This window comes from Podarcis raffonei, chromosome 13 (assembly GCF_027172205.1).
Source record: "Podarcis raffonei isolate rPodRaf1 chromosome 13, rPodRaf1.pri, whole genome shotgun sequence".
Taxonomy (NCBI): domain Eukaryota; kingdom Metazoa; phylum Chordata; class Lepidosauria; order Squamata; family Lacertidae; genus Podarcis; species Podarcis raffonei.
The window spans coordinates 26,897,018-26,915,923 of NC_070614.1; the positions used below are offsets into that span (position 1 = coordinate 26,897,018).

The 18,906-nt window shown below is 43.3% G+C and overlaps 1 protein-coding gene across 5 annotated transcripts in view; it reads left to right on the plus strand.

Moving 5' to 3' along the window:
* The first annotated feature begins 301 nt into the window (after nt 1-301).
* MED24 (mediator complex subunit 24) overlaps nt 302-18,906 on the plus strand; it is a 48,906-nt gene continuing 30,301 nt past the window's right edge. For 2 of the 5 annotated variants that reach the window (XM_053360761.1, XM_053360764.1), the window contains exons 1-9: nt 302-424; nt 3,249-3,390; nt 7,176-7,258; nt 8,333-8,371; nt 11,312-11,385; nt 15,844-16,067; nt 16,634-16,745; nt 16,856-17,006; nt 18,742-18,855. In XM_053360761.1, coding sequence (XP_053216736.1) covers nt 3,258-3,390; nt 7,176-7,258; nt 8,333-8,371; nt 11,312-11,385; nt 15,844-16,067; nt 16,634-16,745; nt 16,856-17,006; nt 18,742-18,855 — 930 coding nt within the window. In that variant the 5' untranslated portion in view covers nt 302-424; nt 3,249-3,257. The remainder of the gene's footprint in view (nt 425-3,248; nt 3,391-7,175; nt 7,259-8,332; nt 8,372-11,311; nt 11,386-15,843; nt 16,068-16,633; nt 16,746-16,855; nt 17,007-18,741; nt 18,856-18,906) is intronic. The other 3 variants (XM_053360763.1, XM_053360765.1, XM_053360762.1) reach the window with 2 other exon arrangements.

The following is an 18,906-nucleotide window of genomic DNA, read 5'->3' on the forward strand; positions in this document are numbered from 1 at the left end:
CATGATGACAACCATAAATTCAGCAGGTGTAGCTTTTGTAGCATTTGCACTTCATCTTGTAAGTTTCAACTGGCTAATGAAATAAAGGGGGGGAAATCCTGATAAGTAAGAGGGAAAACATAACTGAAAATCCACTCGTCCTCATTTGTTTCTATGCAGTGTTGATTTACAGATTATACAGAAATTATAGCCCAGACTCGAAAATAATCACGCTAAAGTAAACCCATTAACAAGGTCTGTTCAACAGCCTTTTCGCCTTTGTAAGGGTGCTCAGTCTCGCAGCCTAAAAACTACACCTCCCAGAAGCCCGTGCGGCTTAGGGGTTGGTCCCAGCCAATCCGGGCAGGGTTCTTTGTTAGGTGCAAAGATGGCGGAGCCCAGGAACTAAGACGATTGTGTTTCTTTTGTACAGGAAAGGAAATCGGTAAGTGTTGGCAGCGCATTCTCCCCTTTTAGCGGCCAAATCCCGCTTTGGCCAACCAGTTCTGCTTGCCAGAGCTAGTTATAGAACCCTGGCACCCCAATCTCCCACCTTTGTTTTAATTCCGGTGCAAACTATCTTCAGCTTTTCGCGATCTCTCTATTTGTTGAATGAACGCACCAGGTCCGATGTGTTCAGAATTTAGCAGGGAATCCCATATGTGTGCATATGAAATAAAGTCCCTCTGAATTTAACGGGATTTACTCCCAAGTAAGCATGTTTAACATTGCAACCTAAGAGTATACACTCAGGATCTCCAAATCAGGCCTAAATGTTGTGTATTAAGTGCTCTTGATTACTTGTTCTTGGTTCAAAGTATGAAAAGCGTCTTGCTGGCTTAGACCAAGGCCTAGCATCATTTATTTATTTGTAAGAATCTTAGCAAGTGCCAGGTGGTCCAACATAAATTAGCGGTTCACTATGATCTGCCTTCTCCCAATCTCTTTTCTAGTCTACATTATTTTCCTAGGATTATTTTTTTTAGGTCTTTGACCTGGGTTCTCAGACCTCCCTAATAGATGAGGAGTAGCTGGATGTAGTTATTCAAATGTAAGATGAAGATATTTCATATCATTTTACTTGTCTCATGCGTTGGGTAACAACCACTTCATGGATTACTCCTTTTTTTTGTAATGTAGCCTAAGGTTGACACTGTTAGACTCAGTGGAACTTCCAAAGAAGCATGATGCGCGGGAATGGATTCTCAACATGTTTTACAAGTACAACTGTAAAGTGGGGACTATGATATGTTGTTGTATCTTCAGAGTGCACCATCCAGTGTTCATTGTGCTTTAAAGAGGACAGGTTTCTTCGCTGAGGAGTTTACAGCCTAAAACGTGTCTCATAAACATATGCTCATTCAGGAGCGATGGTTAGTAATGGCTCTGTGAATGTATATTTAACAGCAAATACTGGCTTGTGAAAAAGCCATTTTTTCTGAGCAGATGTAAGCTGGCGTGAATGCCTGCTTCTCACCTGTTCTGTGTGTGAGAATCTCTGCATAGGTGTCCTTGTTCTCTTGGTCTTGTAAACATAGGACCAGCCAGCTCTGCTGGTTTACTAGTAAACTGAGATTTTCCCAAAAGAGGCGTAAGAAGAGGCCTGCTGGATCAGATGAAAGGTCCATCTAATTCAGCATCTGCTTTCCCACAGTGGCCAATAGACACCTCTAGGACGCCTACAAGCTTGGTTTGAAGATAGTGGCCCTTCCCAGCTGTTACCACCTTCCAACTGGATTTCAGTGGTTTACAACAAGAATATGGAAGCTCCATATAGGCATCAAGACTAATAGGCATTCATATATTTTTTCTTCCTTAAATTTGTCTAATCCCTTTTAAAAACTATCACCACATCTTGTGGCAGCGAGAATAAATAAATTATACATTGTGGTGATGAAGGACTTAAGTCTGACAAGAATCATCTACAGATCAAGTTCTTTGTGTGACTACGTTCCAGTACTATGGGTCGCTATTTTCTCCATGTCATGTCCACTCTTCATTTTCTTTCTTTCCAAAAAAACCCCCACCCAAGTGATTTATTCCTTCCTCCTGGGAAAGGTACTCTAACCACTTGATCATTTGAGTTGCCTCTTCCTGCACCTTTTACAGCTACATATCCTTCTTGAGATGAGCTTAACAGAATGTATGCCACAGGGGTAGGGAGACCTGATCTGGGCCTGATCCAGCAGACCTGATCCTTCTCTCTCCTACCTGCAGCAAATGGGATGGATTAGAGTGATGTGCAAATGTGGTCTACCTGTCCTGCTGATCTTATTCATTTAATTTTGGTTCTGGGTCAGACAAACCAGATAGAATGGTGGGATTTACCAAATATCTTCTGCTTTCTGTAGCTCAGCCCTTCTGTTTCTTAGAAAAGAGCATTAGAATTTGACATGCGAAAATGATTTCCTCCCTAGGCCTGGCAGTATAAACCAGGAATTCAGGTTTCCCACTTTTTCTACCACCCAATTTGCAAGACCTACCAGTGCCATTTCATATCTGCTGCATTTGTATAGGCATGCAACATTTGAAGCAAGGTTTAGAGACTTGTTTTTGATCATTTGCAACATTAAATTGCAAAATCGCGCTATATTTTAAGCAAAGGAATTTATGCCTTTGGTCATCAGTAATTAAATGGGATGCCTGACATAGTCACTCAAGCTGCAGTCATAAACATAATTAGAGAATTGGTTCTTTTGAACACAGAGGGACTTACATCCTGATTAAAAACATGTATAGGATTGCATTGTTTAAAACCAGTGGGCTGGTCAGAGGTGCTCCTGTAGAATAACGACCTATCTAAAACCTGGACATGCTTATGTATGTGCACAAGCTATATGAATGATTGTGAATTCTTCCTTCCCTAACTCACCTAGCACTGTATGGCACTACCTGCTTTTCAAATGTATTTTTTGGAAGTGGAAATAGAGGACAGGATCTGGCTGCCTCTCACATTTGAATGTCAAGTACTGTTCTTTGAGGGAAACAGCTTGTCATAAGCCAAATGTCTAAGCAAAATGGGGCCTGTATATGGCATATAGGAGGTGGGAGGGATAAGAGTATGGGCTTGGGAAACACAGGTTCAAATCTTTGTGTACAGGAAGTACATGGAAGGCACCGAGAAAGGGTTTTCTTAGCCTAAAGGATGTAGGGGTTATTCTGTGCACACTGGAAAATGTTATAGGGTTGTTTAATAATAACTGGAGTGCTGGAAACTCAACAGGGATATATGGCAGAGTTGCAGTGTCATGTTTTTCTGTTTCCTTTAGGACAGGAAGATGATGAAAGTGGTCAACCTCAAACAGGCCATCCTCCAGGCTTGGAAGGAGCGGTGGAGTGATTACCAGTGGGCCATAAACATGAAGAAGTTCTTTCCCCGGGGGACAACATGGGACATCCTGAATTTAGCAGGTCTGGTTCAAAGTTCGTACAAATCATAAGTGTTGAGTTTGTTTTTCCTAAAGTTAACTTTGTGACCTATAAGCAATAAACTGCAGTTGCCTACTGTTTTGACAGCATAGATATTAGCACTTGACTGAAAATGCTCCAGCCACTGCGGTGGTTTCTAGTTCTTTATAGCGCTGCATTATATTAAGTTTAGTCGCTACAGGGAGATCCATCAGTTGCATCATGTTAGAGATGATGCAGGTGGTGCTGCAGGTTTGGAGTAACTACCTTTCTCCTCCTGAAAAGAAATATATTTTCTGTAGTTTGGGTGCTGCCTAAAGAACTTTAGCAAGTTGACAGCTACAAATTATGAAATGGATAAAAAAAGTAATATTCGAGACTTACAGCTTTTCCAAATGTATCATCTCTTCCCTCTTACGCTATGCTACTTGCACATGAGTAAGAAGGGGTGTGTGTAGTTTGTTTGCTTTCAGATGCTTTAAATTGTTTTTCTGTTTTGATGTGTACCACCCTGTGCTCCACCGGGAATAGAATAGAAATTTAATACAGTAAATGAAAAAGAAAACTACAGGCCTGGGTTTAGATGACATGCTAAGCCAAACCATGGATTAGCTCGCAACAGCAGGCCCAGAGAAGGAATAAAGTGGCTGGAAGTTCCTCTCTGAGTACCCTCATGCCTGTGTTCATGCTAAGCCGTAGTTCGGCTTAGTGTTATGAGCAAGCCAGACCATTCTCAACTCTGTTAAAAATTTGTCTTTGCTTAGGCTCTTGCCAGTGTATTAACTAAAGTTTTTGTTGATTAATCAACCAATTAAACTGAGGTTGGTCATTGGGCTGATGTGTGGTTCTGATACAGCCCAAAAGGTGGGATAGGAATGAATTAAAAAGCACATAGTTATAATAATTAGAAGCATCACTTTCACATTGCGTGCATTGAAAATTAAAGGAGAAAAGCAGAAGGAGGGATCTAAGGGAAATCAGACCAACTCAACTGTTCTGGGGTCTCTTAATGTTCTGATTGCTAGAACTGGAGTGATTGAGAAGAAGTAATGGGTGGAGTTATGAGAGCAAAACTCCTGGTTGTCTTCTTGGAGCAAGAATGAGTAGTACAGAGTTCAAATCAACCTTATGTCCTGTTTAAACTTTGGAGCAAGCCTATTTTCAAATCATGCTGTAAAGATAAAGGACCTCTGGATGGTTAAGTCCAGTCAAAGGTGACTATGGGGTTGCAGTGCTCATCTTGCTTTCAGGCTGAGGGAGCCAACATTTGTCCATAGCTTTCCGGGTCATGTGGCCAGCATGACTAAACCACTTTTGGCACAACGGAGCACCGTGATGGAATTCAGTGCGCACGGAAACACCGTATACCTTCCTGCCACAGTGGTACTTATTTATCTACTTGCACTGGTGTGCTTTCGAACTGCTAGGTTGGCAGTTCTCAAGTAGAGAACTATGGTTAAACCATAGTTTATCTGTTGTTTGTCTGGATTTGAACATAATGCTAATCTGTAGTAAATTACAAACAGAAGTGGAAGTGTCTGAGCACCTCTTCATGGTCACACCAGAGGATGAGGACGACATGCAAGCCCAAGATTCTCCTGGGCTTGTTCACATAATGATAAACCATAGTTCGCTGTTCCATCTGAATGGGACCACAGTGAAAATTAAACTTGTTTCAGATTTAATTTTCTAATACAGTTACACCTTCAGACCATGTTGCCCTCTAGATCCTGAAACCTGAGACCTAAGTAGACACTGTCCACAGGTTGTCATACTTGGAATTCTTCTATATTACTGAATTTTGTGTTACCACTTCCCTGTAGTTTTCTGGGCTTCCCTGTCTTTTGGCTGTTGCTTGCATTCCTCTTCTGTTTTAATAATTTCTTTTCTTTTCAAAACCCAGATGACACTTTTATGGTCATTTTAGTTATCTTTTCTTGTACGGTACAAGCTTTGTAATTAAATTTGCACAGCACTTTATTTTTTTTAAAGGCTGCATAGCTTTTACGGCTGGGATCTGTTTTGTTTAATTTTGTAACATACCATGTGGATTAATGATGAACTATAAACTGCAGTGATCATCATTAATACTCCTGCGTGACTTCTGGAGTTTTCCAGCTGAACCACAGAAGATTTGGGTTCTTTGTTTGGACGTGACAACTTTATGTCTGCATAAGCTGTGGAAACTCTCCTCCACACGAAGGCCATGGATGGACTGTAAAGATGGGTGCCTTTGTGAGTAGCTGTAGTAGTTGGAGGAGGAATAATCACCGTGTTGACATTGATAACTGTCCAAAGGTCATAGGAGATGGATATGCCCATTGGAGGGAAGTCCTCATGTTGTGAACTGCTTTGGGTAGATGGAACTGTGAGCAGGCCTAGCGGTTGCTAAGGCGACACTGTGAAGGGTACCTTAGGAAGGACTGTAGTAAACTGAGCCTTGAGTGGGCTGGTCAGCCTTAAAAGGGCACACCTGTGGTGGCTTTAGCTGTTGCTACGGGCAACTCCAGAATACAGATAACTGAGAAATGATGCATTGTAAGCAATAGCATTAGACATAGGATGCAGCACCACTGGTTAGGCCTAGCAACTGCTAACACTGGAACAACTTAATGGCTGAGATTGCTGTTTGGGGTAGCCCCCCGCTGGGCCTAAATTGTTGATAGGGGTGTTGTTCACTGTGAAGGTGTGCATCGCCTGAATTGTTAGTTTGCTTTTGGCGTAGTCTCTTTCTAGTTGTGGTTGGCGACCTTTTGAGTACACTGTGGATGTTGATGGGAGGCAGGGCCGGATTTAGGTTTGATGAGAGTGGGGCCCTAATATAATATAATAATAATAATAATAATAATAATAATAATAATAATAATTATTATTATTATTATTATTATTATTATTATTATTATTTATACCCCACCCTTCCCGGTTCAGAAAACTGGGCTCAGGGTGGCTAACAACAAATTTAAAACACTTTATTGTAGAAGCAGCATAAAATACAGTATAAAAACATGAATAACAATAAAATTCAAAGTTCTTGTTTAGCTTATACGTGAATCCGGCACTGATGGGAGGGGTGTGTCTTTTATACACCGGTAGGCAAAGAGGGCCAACCATGCAACGGGGGATTGTGGCCTTTTTGGGGGCCTGATTCGAAAAGGGAGCGGGAAGTAATAGTTAAAGTAAAATGGGTTTGACTTGGAAAATCCCCCCCCTACACCCCTGTAGTTATTCAGATGGTTAATCAAAAGCTTGACTGAGCAGATAAGACGTATGCTGCCCCTTTCAGCCTTGCCAAATCTGGCATGTTGGCAGGCTGCCACTGGGAAGCGCATGCCAGCAGTTGGTGCTCATTCTGCTGAGAGATCTTGCCTGCCATCTCTCCACAGCCCCTTCCCTCCATACCACCTTCAGTCTTAGGAAAACGCATCTGCCAGCGAGCAGAGGTGAAGTCTGAGAAGAGTCTGTGTACATGTCCTTTTCCATCTGAGGCCACAGAGGTCAGGCAGAGGTCATTGCATTGACTGCAGCAATTTCTGCACATGGGGAGAGTGTGTGGCCACGGTGTCCATTTCCTATCCAGAATGCCACCAACTGCCTCTTTTCTTCCTTGAATTATTTACTCCACCGCCGCTGCCAGAGAATGCAATATTATAGCATCCTTGCAATTCCTGAGAGTTCCCCACGTTTTGTGAGAGGCCTTTGCCATAATAGTCTTTATTCTTCATGAGAGTGTATCTACATTTCCCAGATTGAATTTCTTTCCTGTTTTCCCCTTCTTTTTTTAATTGCAGAAGCACTTCTTGAGCAAGCCATGATTGGCCCGTCGCCAAACCCACTGCTCCTGTCCTATCTGAAGTATGCCATTAGTTCCCAGGTAATAATCCCATCGTAGACCCTTTCATCTTCAGAGTGTGTAAACACATTAATGGGTGAATTATTTAGTTAGGAAATCTGTACGTTTTTTAAAAATTGATTTTTTGACAGAACCATGACCTAAGTAACTCGACAAAGTTTTCCTGCTTTTTTCCTTTCTAAAGTACTTGACCACTTTTATTTGTTTTACAATGCATAATTTTTATGAAATAAATAAACAAATATTTATTTATTTTGCATGATTCTGTAGTTTTTACTCGTTTGCATAATTTATTCTGGTTTTGCTAAATTGTAGGGAAGGTGATATGCAGGGCATTGAAGCTCCACCCCAAACCACTGGAAATCTTACTAAGTGCCTTTTCTGGATTCAGAAATTTCAAAATAAGTTACCCACACGTTTTTGGGCACATCTTTACAACCACAAGTGCTAGACACTTGCTATTTTAAAAAGTAAAACATGTGCATCTGAAGAAGCAGAATTCTGAAGAATTCTGTGCCAGTGTAGTCTTGAACGTTATATTTTTGGTTTAGGTGTTCAAGGGTTGTTACAGGCCGTTGGACCAATTAGAAAGAAAAACAAGTGAATGTTTACTAAGCAGTTGCTACTAAAGGACCTGCGGTTCCGAAAGAGAATCTTGGGATATTTTGTTCACCTTACGCCAAGTTGATACTGACAATGCGTTTTCCCACATAGCAATTTTCCGAAGATGAAAATGACAAATGGCCTTTCCTCTCTCTTCCTCTTACTACAAGAGGTTGGCTGTGTGCATACAAGATGCCTGCAGGACCCCTCGCCACAGAGAGAAGCTTTTCAGTTGCTTTTTAACTTCTTTCCTTCTCTCTACTTGCTCACTGTAAAGTTGATGTGAAGCAAATATGCCATCACCTAAAAATGTCTGTTTAAATTTGTGCCAGACCAGTGCTTGAGCAACAAGCTGCGTCCCTGTTAAGTGACCTTGTCGCCCCCCCTCGGCGGTCGAAATGGCAAGGCTTGTTTGTGGATTGGTTTGTTTAAATGTTATCTTTGGCTTGTAACCATTTCTCTCTCTCTCTCTCTGGTTTGTATTGTTTACAGATGGTGTCCTATTCTTCAGTTCTGATGGCCATCAGCAAGGTAGCATTCAAGCATTTCTTTCTCCACCTTTACCTAAATCCTGAGCACCGCTTTCTTTCCTGATATCCCTTGATAGAAGGCATCAGTGAATACTGAGGGATTGCGGGAACTTCACTGCAGCATTGTGTATGATATACAACCAGCAGCTTTTGTAAGCTCAGGAGAGAAGCACAGCAATGGCATGTTTCTAGCCCTCATCATTATGTACAAATGTAGTTACTATTGATGGCTGAAAGCTGTCAGAATATACGTTGCAGGTTTTGCTAAACTGAAGTTTTGAGAGGAGTTGAGGCTTGTTTGCATTCTAGCATTCTCCGAGTTTATCCCTGCCTTCTTTTTCAGACATGTACCTTTCCCTTCTTTCCTAGTCCTTCATAAGTGAATCAGTATATGCTTCACAATATGGTAGAAAATAAAATAGAAACGGCATGGTTTGTCGGGTTCTTTACAGAATTTGAGATTTTAAAAGACTTACAAAGCCCTTGCTAAACTGGAAAAAAGAGATCATGATGTTTAAACAGGCAGCAAATCTGAATCCATCCCTCCTGAGCCTCTCACATGGTAGTCTTGCTCACCTCCTACTTGAGATCCATTAACTGCAGCTACCAGGAGTTGAACTTCAACTCTCATATATAAAAACATCCTCTTCACTGCTGGGCTTCCAACCCTGTATAAGTGTAGGCTGAGTAGAGGTTAGCAGACAAAAGCCAACAGAAATCCAAATGGTACACAACAAATGGAATATTCAGTACCTTTCCTTTAGCGTTTCTTTGCAGAGTTTCTTTCGTCAGTTACTAAAGTATTTGGAAAGTGGGCCTAGTTTAAAAATGTACGCCCCAGAGGGTGTTTGCTGTGGACCCCCTCTTCCCCCCTCTCCCCTTGTTTTGTACCAGGAAGACTCCAAATCACTTCTGGATTTCTTTAATGGATAGCCAGGGCAAAATGCAATCCAAACCAAAACCAAGGTGCTGATAGTTGGTGATTCAGTGGATTGGGGAGTTGATGTTTTGCCCATTCTGGACTGAGTTGCACTCTCACTTAAGGAGCAGGTTTGTAACTTGGGGATGGGGGGGGTTCTGTTACATCCAGCCCCCTCCTTAGACGCTTGAGTTGCATACATGGGACAAAACGACCTTTCATCAGCTAGGCGTACTAATTATGGCCCCTTCTAGGCAGAGATGGCCTTGGTGCAATTATCATTGCTCTTGTAACAGCCAAGCTAGACTATATGAGGTGCTGCAGCTGGTTCAGAACATCGCTGGAGTGAAATAATTCTGAAACTCCAGTACTGATTCTAAAAAAATGCGTTGGAACTGGTGCGCTGCTGGACTCAATTCGAGAAACTGTGATAAACTGTACTACTTATTTATTTTATTTATTTCATAAAAATTTGTATGGCACTTGATTATAAGAAAAAGAAACTTGTACTGTATTTTTGGACTGCACCACTTCAAATGGAATTAACAAAAACCTGTGTAGGAAGAAAACAAGGATCTCAAGGTCCTTTCCTAGCCATCTCTTCAGTGTGTCAGTTTTCTATGTAAAGTGTGAGATTGATGTAATTTTTACATGAAGTATTTAAAAACACTGTCCCACAACTCTACTCTTGAGTAGTACAGCCTTTGGAGCAATCTACTAAGTGGTTTTGCTGAGAATGTAGACATGAATGGCCGCTGTGTCATGGACTATAAAATCACAAGGATAGCAGTCTTACAAGGATCTACAAGGCAAAATGTGAAATGGAAACTGGAAACCAGTGTACAAGTGTTCTGCGTAGACTACTGAGGATTGAAATCTCTGCATGACAACAGTCTTGGGGCTGTTCATATCTCCTCTTCCCCACCTACCACATTAGATTCCTTAAGCTCGCACGTGTTTCACCATTCTGTTGACCTAGGCCTGGTCTATACCGTCCAAAACAGTTTGAAGTTCGTATCGTGATACTGGTTTCATAATTTTTGACCTGGCAATATATTGCAAATTGTGTGTGCGCGTGCTATGCAAAAATCTAAATGTGAGGAAAACCAGGAAGCTAGCCAGAATCTTTACATAGCTCCATGCCTATTTCAGACATTGTGATATATCAGTATATTACAGTGTTTAGCTGGTGATATATCACAAAGCTGAAAACCAGACATCGCTCAGCCCTACTGTTCGCCTCTACATAGTTCCATCCATATTTCAGACACTGTGATGTTTAAAGGTAAAGGTAAAGGGACCCCTGACCATTAGGTCCAGTCATGACCGACTCTGGGGTTGCGGAGATGAGGGAGCCAGCGTACAACTTCCGGGTCGTGTGGCCAGCATAACTAAGCCGCTTCTGGCGAACCAGAGCAGCGCATGGAAATGCTGTTTACCTTCCCGCTAGAGCAGTACCTATTTATCTACTTGCACTTTGATGTGCTTTCAAACTGCTAGGTTGGCAGGAGCAGGGACCGAGCAACGGGAGCTCACCCCATCGCAGGGATTCGGACCGCCGACCTTCTGATCGGCAAGTCCTAGGCTCTGTGGTTTAACCCACAGCACCACCCGCGTCCCTTGCGATGTTTACCTGGTGATATATTGCAGTGTTGAAAACCAGATATCACCCAGCTATGACTCTTAGCTGTGTTTATAAGACCAAGCATGCACTTCCAGCTCACAGTTCTTTCCTTTCTTTTCATGCTTTGATTTCTCTCTTCTCATAGAATATATGAAGAGCCTTATAAATCAGACCAAAAGCCCATATAGCCCAGTATCTTATTCTTGGAGTGGCTAGCTAGGTGCCTATGGGAAGCCTGCACACAAGACCTGAGCACAACGGCACTCCCAACTTGTGATTCCAAGCAACTGGCAGTTCACAGCCATTATGTCTTCATTCCCTTTTGAAGCTGTCCCAAGTCTGTGTTTTGCATGCTTTTCTTTTGACACCAGCTCTTGCTTTTGTTTTACCTGTTTCAGTTTGATGACTTCTCCCGAGACCTCTGTGTCCAGTCATTGCTGGAAATCATGGATATGTTCTGTGACCGGCTCAGGTAGGGAGTGAGGGATACTTTTCGGTACACACGTATGTAGTGCGACATAATCCAGGGTGGGCAGAAGCTGAACAGTAATCAGCTAATGGACCACCTGGCACCTGCTGGTTGTTGGGATTGTTGAAAAAGAATTACTGAGTAGGTGGGCCTTCATCTGATCTGGCAAGGGACTCCTTAGGTTCTTAAATAAGAGCACGTACCGTACTTTTCCGTGTATAAGACTAGGTTTTTTCTTTAAAAATCATGCTAAAAAATGTGGGTCGTCTTATACATGGGTATAAGGGTGGATGTTTGATTGGTTGCTGCCGCAGCTGTTAGCAGCTATTGAGCGTGTTATTGGTTGCTGCGTCAATGGTTGGTGTTGATTGGTTGACGCTGTGGCAATTGGGCGGGTGATTGGCAGCTTCTGCCGGTGAGCAGACAGACAAGAAGTAGATTTTGCGATGTGTGCAGGTGAGTGATTTTCAGCAATCCCCCCTAAAAAAAGCTCAAAAACCATGGGTAACCCCCCCCAAAAGCTCAACAACTCTGTGCCATCTCCCCCCATTTTCTTAAATTTGAGTCCCCCAAAATAGGGGCGTCTTATACATGGGGGGGTCTTATAAATGGAAAAGTACAGTACTCTGTTTTGCTGAACTGTGCCTTGACTCTAGTTACTGGTAGGTAGCCGTGTTGGTCTGCCGTAGTCGAAACAAAATAAAAAAATTCCTTCCAGCAGCACCTTACACGAAAGATCATACCAAGAACAAACTTAGTTGGTCTCTAAGGTGCTGCTGGAAGGAATTTTTTTATTTTGTGCCTTGACTGTTAGGCGATCCTATGTATGCACTCCTGCGTTGTAAATTGGATCATGGTAATTCTAGCTTTTTAAATAAAGCTCCTACAAGACTGAAATTGACCCACAGCAGACATAAACAACAACTAACAGCCACCAACTACATCTCCTAATAATTAAAGCAGAACTAATTTGCATTGGATATACAGTATACTTGCCCGTGTAAGAGCATGAAAGTGTAATGAGAGGTTTCTTCACCCAAGAAAATGCTTACCAGAAAAAGATTAGAGAAGGGAAAGACTATGCTGAAATGGCAAAACTGTCCAGAAAGCTCAAGGACCAAGAAGACAAGAAATTCAAGAAAGAATGGGAAAAGTTTATAATTTATTTAGGAGACCACTGTAAGCTGATGAAAACATTGGCAGAGTTTTAATCTCCCTTGCAATGTAACAGATACTATGGACAATATGGGTAGGTATAAAATACAGATTAAGAAATAATATGCAATTGAAAATGTTGACAATAGGACCCATGGAGGGGAGGGGGAGAAGTCTCAATATTCAAAGTAATCTCTTTATATGGATGTGTATTTGGTATGGCTATAAATTTATATCTGTAAAATAAAAAACAATTTAAAAAAAGAAAGAAAAAAGAACATGATAGTGTATTGCTAGATCAGACCAAGGTCTAGCTACCCCAGAGTGTCTGTAGATAGAGCGTCTCGGAGATAATGGGGCTGTATGCCATGCTAGTCCTACTCAGAGCAGACCTATTGAAAATAATGAACCAAAGTTCATCATCTCCATTAACTTCAGCGGGTCTATTCTACGTATGACCAGCATTGGATACCACCCTATGATGGCATACTAGAGTGGAGGTGCTTTCTTAGGTAGGTTGGCCCAAGCCACAGAAGTCCTTGTAGCTCAAAATCAGCCACTAGACTTGTGATGTAAAGCAACGGGGAGCCACAGGAAAGCTTTTTAGCCTATATAACATGCTGTATGACAGTATTAAATGTGACAACGTGCTACTTTTTAAATATAGATTCATCAAGTGCCTTGTCCAGTGGTTTTAAGTAGCTAGGGACAGAGTTTGTACAGGACACGCATATGCATGCACACAAAATACAGAGCATTGGAGTTTGGCAGATGAAGAGCCCTTACAATGAAAATACCTAAATTGGCAGCAATATGTGCTGAAACCCCCTGAGTGGCATGCAGTGACTGATATTGCGAATGTTATATTCACAACCGTGAGAACTAGAAATGTGCTTTATAAAATGTGCAGAATGATGTATCAGTAAAAGAACACAAGAATTGTCAGGAAACCCAATTCTGCCCTCCGTACAGGAGAACCACAGTTTTTCATGGAACTCTTATATCTTTGGTTTTATCAAAGATTAAAACCCCTGCCTTTCTAAAATCTTGACAAAGCCTGTGATTTTTTTTCTATAGGAGCCCTTAGTTTATTTAGAGCTAACAGGTGAGTACACTGGAGCAGACTGAAACAGGAGGAAGCAGGAACTCTCCCTTCCTACAAGAAAACAGAAACAATGAATATTAACCTGTCACCAGAATGGTGATAAACAGCTGTTCTCAGCCATATACAAAGCCGACGACTTAATCCTCTCCCTGGTTAATTCAATCTTGTGTTTTTCAATTTGATCAAAACCCTTCAGGTCTGGGATTATTTGTTCCTATTGCAGGAGTGCTTGTCCCGTTGAGAGGGTTTCTTCTTCAATCCTCGTTCGCTTTCTGAGCCAGGCCACTTTAATCATTGGATAATTTTCCTTTCCCCTTTTTAATTTGTTTAAACAAAGGCAAGTACTGTGGCGATGGTGAATGTGACAGTGTACCCAGCAGTGCCACAGGGTGCAAGCTTGAGATGCTTGATTTCTTCCAGTCATCGATTCTGGCGTCCCAGGATGGTAGGAGAAATCCCCCATTATCCTCTCCCTTCCTGGGGTTGCTGTGAAGCCACAGTAAAACAGTATTGGGCAGAGATGTTTGCAAGCTTAAGGAGGTTGGGCAACAGAGTTTTGCGACTTGAGCCATTCTCTGAGCCCCTACATTCTCCAAGTACTGCTGTATGTTGGCAGTAAGGATACGTCACATTATTGTGAATAGCTTTTAAAAGGTAAAGGGACCCCGACCATTAGGTCCAGTCGTGACCGACTCTGGGGTTGCGGCGCTCATCTCGCTTTATTGGCTGAGGGAGCTGGCGTACAGCTTCCGGGTCATGTGGCCAGCATGACTAAGCCGCTTCTGGCGAACCAGAGCAGCGCATGGAAACACCGTTTACCTTCCCGCCGGAGCGGTACCTATTTATCTACTTGCACTTTGATGTGCCTTCGAACTGCTAGGTGGGCAGGAGCAGGGACTGAGCAACGGGAGCTCACCCCATTGCGGGGATTTGAACCGCCGACCTTCTGATCGGCAAGTCCTAGGCTCTGTGGTTTAGACCACCCGCGTCCCTTGTGAATAGCTTTACGTACATATTATCTCAGTGATTCTTAAAATAGTCCCGTAAGGTAGGTACCTGAGTGTTGTTACGCTTATATTGCAGATGGAGGGTTGAAGCTGAGATAATGGCTTGCCTGTTCCTGTTGAAGATATGAACCAGGAACTTCCTGGTTTGCAGTTTAGTCTCTTAATAGAGTCCCCGAAAATGTACTTGGTCTTCTTTTCACTGAACCACACAGCTTTGCAGCTTTTATTCACTACTTCCTATGGATGACGTGAAGGCACCTTATGTCATAAATGCATCTGCTGCCACCCAGTCCCTTGTCTATTGCATTCAGCATCTTCACATAGTAAATATGCCTAGACTTGCCAGACCATTGGGACTCTCAGGAATGAGGCTACTGTATCTCTTCAGTAAGGGCACCTAGAGTGCTCAGACATCACTGACAGTTACTGTGAATCTCGCATCAGGCAGCTGAGGAAGAGGAAAATTTCCAACAACAATTTCCACCCCCTTTCAGTGTTCCTCCCTTCTTGCTGTACTCAAACAACAGCAGAAATTTGAGTAAAGCAAGGATGGAGAAACACTGAGGGACTGTTCTTTTTTTAAAAAAAGCAAGCAAACTAGTTTTAACGAGGAGAAACATCAGAGCTGGGGGTAAAGAAAAGGAGAGAGGGGATAAGCCAAGAAACAGGGGTTATCTGTGTGCAAGAGAGAGTTCAGAAAAGTAAGGAGGGAGTAGGAAAAAGGGGAATGAAGGTGAAAATGAGAGGGCAAAGGGGACTGCACAAAAATAGGGAGTGTGAGGCATGGGAATGGAGTTGAAGATGAAGGTGGGGGCATGAAAAGGTATTTAGATGGCCATTCACTGTTTTTCTACTAGTTCAGGCTTCTTGTCCTGCCTCTGTCATTTGGCACAGTAAAGCAGAACACAAATAGAAGAAGACCTTCCCTGATTGTGTTCACATTCAAGTTGTCTTTTCTGCTCCCACCTCTGTCCTGCCTCCCCCCCTCCTCCTGAGACGTTACTGGATGGTCCCCGGCACACTTTTCTTTTGGTGGTTCTTTCGTTGTCTCCCAAGTTCCCACGCACGTGTGAGTGGAGCTTGAAGGGGGGGCAACGAGACCTGGAAAATGATGCAGGTGTCCCAAAGTGAAGTTCTTAGGGCCACTGAAGTCATGTGACTGAATTTGCCCTCTCTTTTTTGCTTTTTGTTCAGCTGCCATGGCAAGGCAGAAGAATGCATTGGCCTCTGCCGTGCCTTGATGAGTGTCCTCAACTGGATGTTGCGCTGTGCTGCCTTCTACACAGAGAAGATGAAGGAGCCTCTGGAGCAGGGGTCTGCTGAGAACCAGCTCACGATGTGCCTGGAGCGGCTGGCAAAGATCCTGGGCAGCACCAAGAACCGGGCCCTGATTCATATAGCCAAGTTGGAAGAGACACGTAAGTGGCTGGCGGTCTTGTGGGAAAGAGACAAAATATTTACATTGAGAACTGTAGGGCTTGATTTGAATCCAAGATTCCAGTGCCAACTACAGAACTCTCCTGTAGTTTTGGTATGGATTCCCCCCCCCCCCGAAAATCACAAGGGCCCTTTACAAGATCTGAAGTAGCACCACCCCAGTCTTCTTTATTCACGGGCCTTGTTTCTTCTCCTTTGCCTACATGGAGATTGCACTGCTGCTTCCCTATTGGGCAAGCCTGCTGTTTCGCAGCTTTCCCTCAAAAAAATTAATATTTGGAAATACTCTGATGGCTGTTTTTAAACTTCAGAGTCTCCATTGCCTTTTTAAAAAGTTCAACATGGAAGCAGCATCTTCAGCGTTCGAGGTGTGATCCCAAACATTAATAAATTTACCTAGCATCAGTTTGAGGAAACAGTTTCACAAAGAGGTAGACTACACTCTTAGAAGATCCTGGGGTCAACTCCTAGCATCTCCCAAGGCAGCAGAACTATTACCAAGGGCTAAGAGCTGATTGGTACTTAAAATGCTGCTTTTCCTTTTTAGCTTCCTGGAGCGCGATCGAACAATCTCTTTCCAAGCTGGGAGACAATTTGGGACACATCAGCAACAGCCAGTTACAAAGCCAGGCAGAGGAGTGCATTGGCCTTGTCAAGAGGTGGGCAGATGGCAGCTGCACTGTGAGTAGTGAGCTTTTTCCTTTCCATACACAAACGGAACCGAACTTCTAATACCTCCTCTTCCTCCCTGTCCCAATTTTCCACACAGTATCCCCACTATGCTCTCTGTGCACGCGGAACAGCTGAACAAAACTGGCTTCCCCACGATCCATGCCGTGGTGCTGCTAGAGGGGACAATGAACCTGACTGGAGAGCCGCAGCCGCTGGTGGAGCAACTCATGATGGTCAAAAGGATGCAGGTATGGCTGGACCATAGGAAGGATGCTTTGTCTCACTGTGTCTGTGACTCCCATTGGATTGGGCTGGGCAGTCCCATTGCATGGTAGAAATGCTCCACTTCAGACTGCAGACGGGGGCTTGCATATTTGAATTTTCTTCCATGAATAAAGAAGAACATCCAGCACTTAGGTAGCTAGCATGTCGCAGGAAGACTGGACTAGATCCCTTCCCCCTGGCACAGAGTTTTCTATATGAATAACATGTTTGTACAGCAGTGAATTCAGTCCTGTGGTCCCTCCTATGCATTCCAAAACGGTACTGTCCAGGATCAGTTTTACCATGAGGCGAATTGTTTATCTAGTCTGGGCATCTGTTGTACCTCTCTTTTGAAATGCAAATTAAAACAATGGAAAATTAAAGAGAGTTAGATGACAGTAGGAGACCTATACTGGCTGTATAGTGCTGGCTTTGCCCTATAAGTTTGGGGATGGAAAGAGGAAAAAGGCAGATGTAGCTTTTTAAGCAAACTTTCTGTGCTTTTGGTTGGAAACTTGGGAGGGCTGGGAGCTTCTAGTCTCTGGAGAGAATGCTTCAGCATAATTTCTCCCGCCGTTATTCACTTAGGCTGATGACCAAGGCCCAGTTTTTCTTGTGATGCTTCTCTCTTTCTCTCTGAAGTGTAGGAGGGGATAGTGGCTTCATAACTGGACGTAAGGGTGCTTAGTAGTTGAAATGTGTAGGAGGAGGAAGACGCAGGAAGTTACCCACAGAGGTGGTGTATAGGGGAGCTTGCAGCAAAGGAGGGAGGAATGGACATGAGGGTAAAGGTGGTGGGGCTGCAGAATACAAAAGAGAAGTGGCTTCAGAAATGGCTTGGGAAGGTGGAAAACAAGCTTAGTAATTGTATGGGGTGGGAAGGGGAAGGAAGCTCTAGGGGGTTAATGTGGGAGGAATGGCAGGTGAGCAGGGGTGCAGCCCCTAGTAAAAGAAAAATGTGGTTGTGTGTGGTTGTGTGTGTGTGTTGCTGCAAGGATGTTGTGTGTGTGTGTTGCTGTGATAGGAAAGGATATATTTACTGGCCTTTTGCCCCTGGTATTGAAATTGGAGTCCTACCTTGCTGTGTATGGGCATGAATGAATCTGTGTAGAAGTGGGTGCAAAGAACAAGGAAGAAGCTATTTGAGTCGAGAGAGTTTGGAGGATCTGAGAGGGAGGCAGTATTTTTGTGAAGAGCTGTCGGACAGGGATTGGGAAAAACCAGGCCTAGACTTTGGGAGAGGGAGGCTCTGTTATTTAGTAGTATATGTTAGACTTGCAAGGGAGGTGGGGGCCATATCTGCTTTCTAATAAGAGAAGTACACAGGCGCCGTGCCATCTGTCCTCTAAGCTCTTCTCATTCATTTGTGGGTGGGGGAGGAGGAAGGGGTGGCGCTGCATTCGCTTAGTGGAAAGAGGCACTGTCGGTGCTTATAGGCACTTACTCTTGTTGGCTAGGTTATCAAGCCCAGCTACAGTTTGTGGACTCTTGGCTGAAGGATCATGATGCATAACACTCTTCAGAGTGTGCGAAGTGTGCTTTGCGTGAGAAGTTGGGATGGTGGTGGAATAGGACTGCTGGATAGTCCAACAAGTGTGCTAGAAATCTCACATCCAGCCTTTTTTTTTTCCCGTCAATACTGCGACACTCTGAATCCAAACGGTGTTCCCTGAGGGAGATCCTGAGGCCTTTTCTCCCTGTGTCTCTTCTCCCTGCTAGCGCATTCCATCCCCGCTTTTCATTCTGGAAATCTGGAAAGCCTGCTTTGTGGGGCTGATTGAGTCTCCTGAAGGGACAGAGGAACTCAAATGGACAGCCTTCACATTCCTCAAGGTAAGGTGCCCTTAAGCCCAAATAGCTGGGGCTCAGCCTTTCATAAAGTTC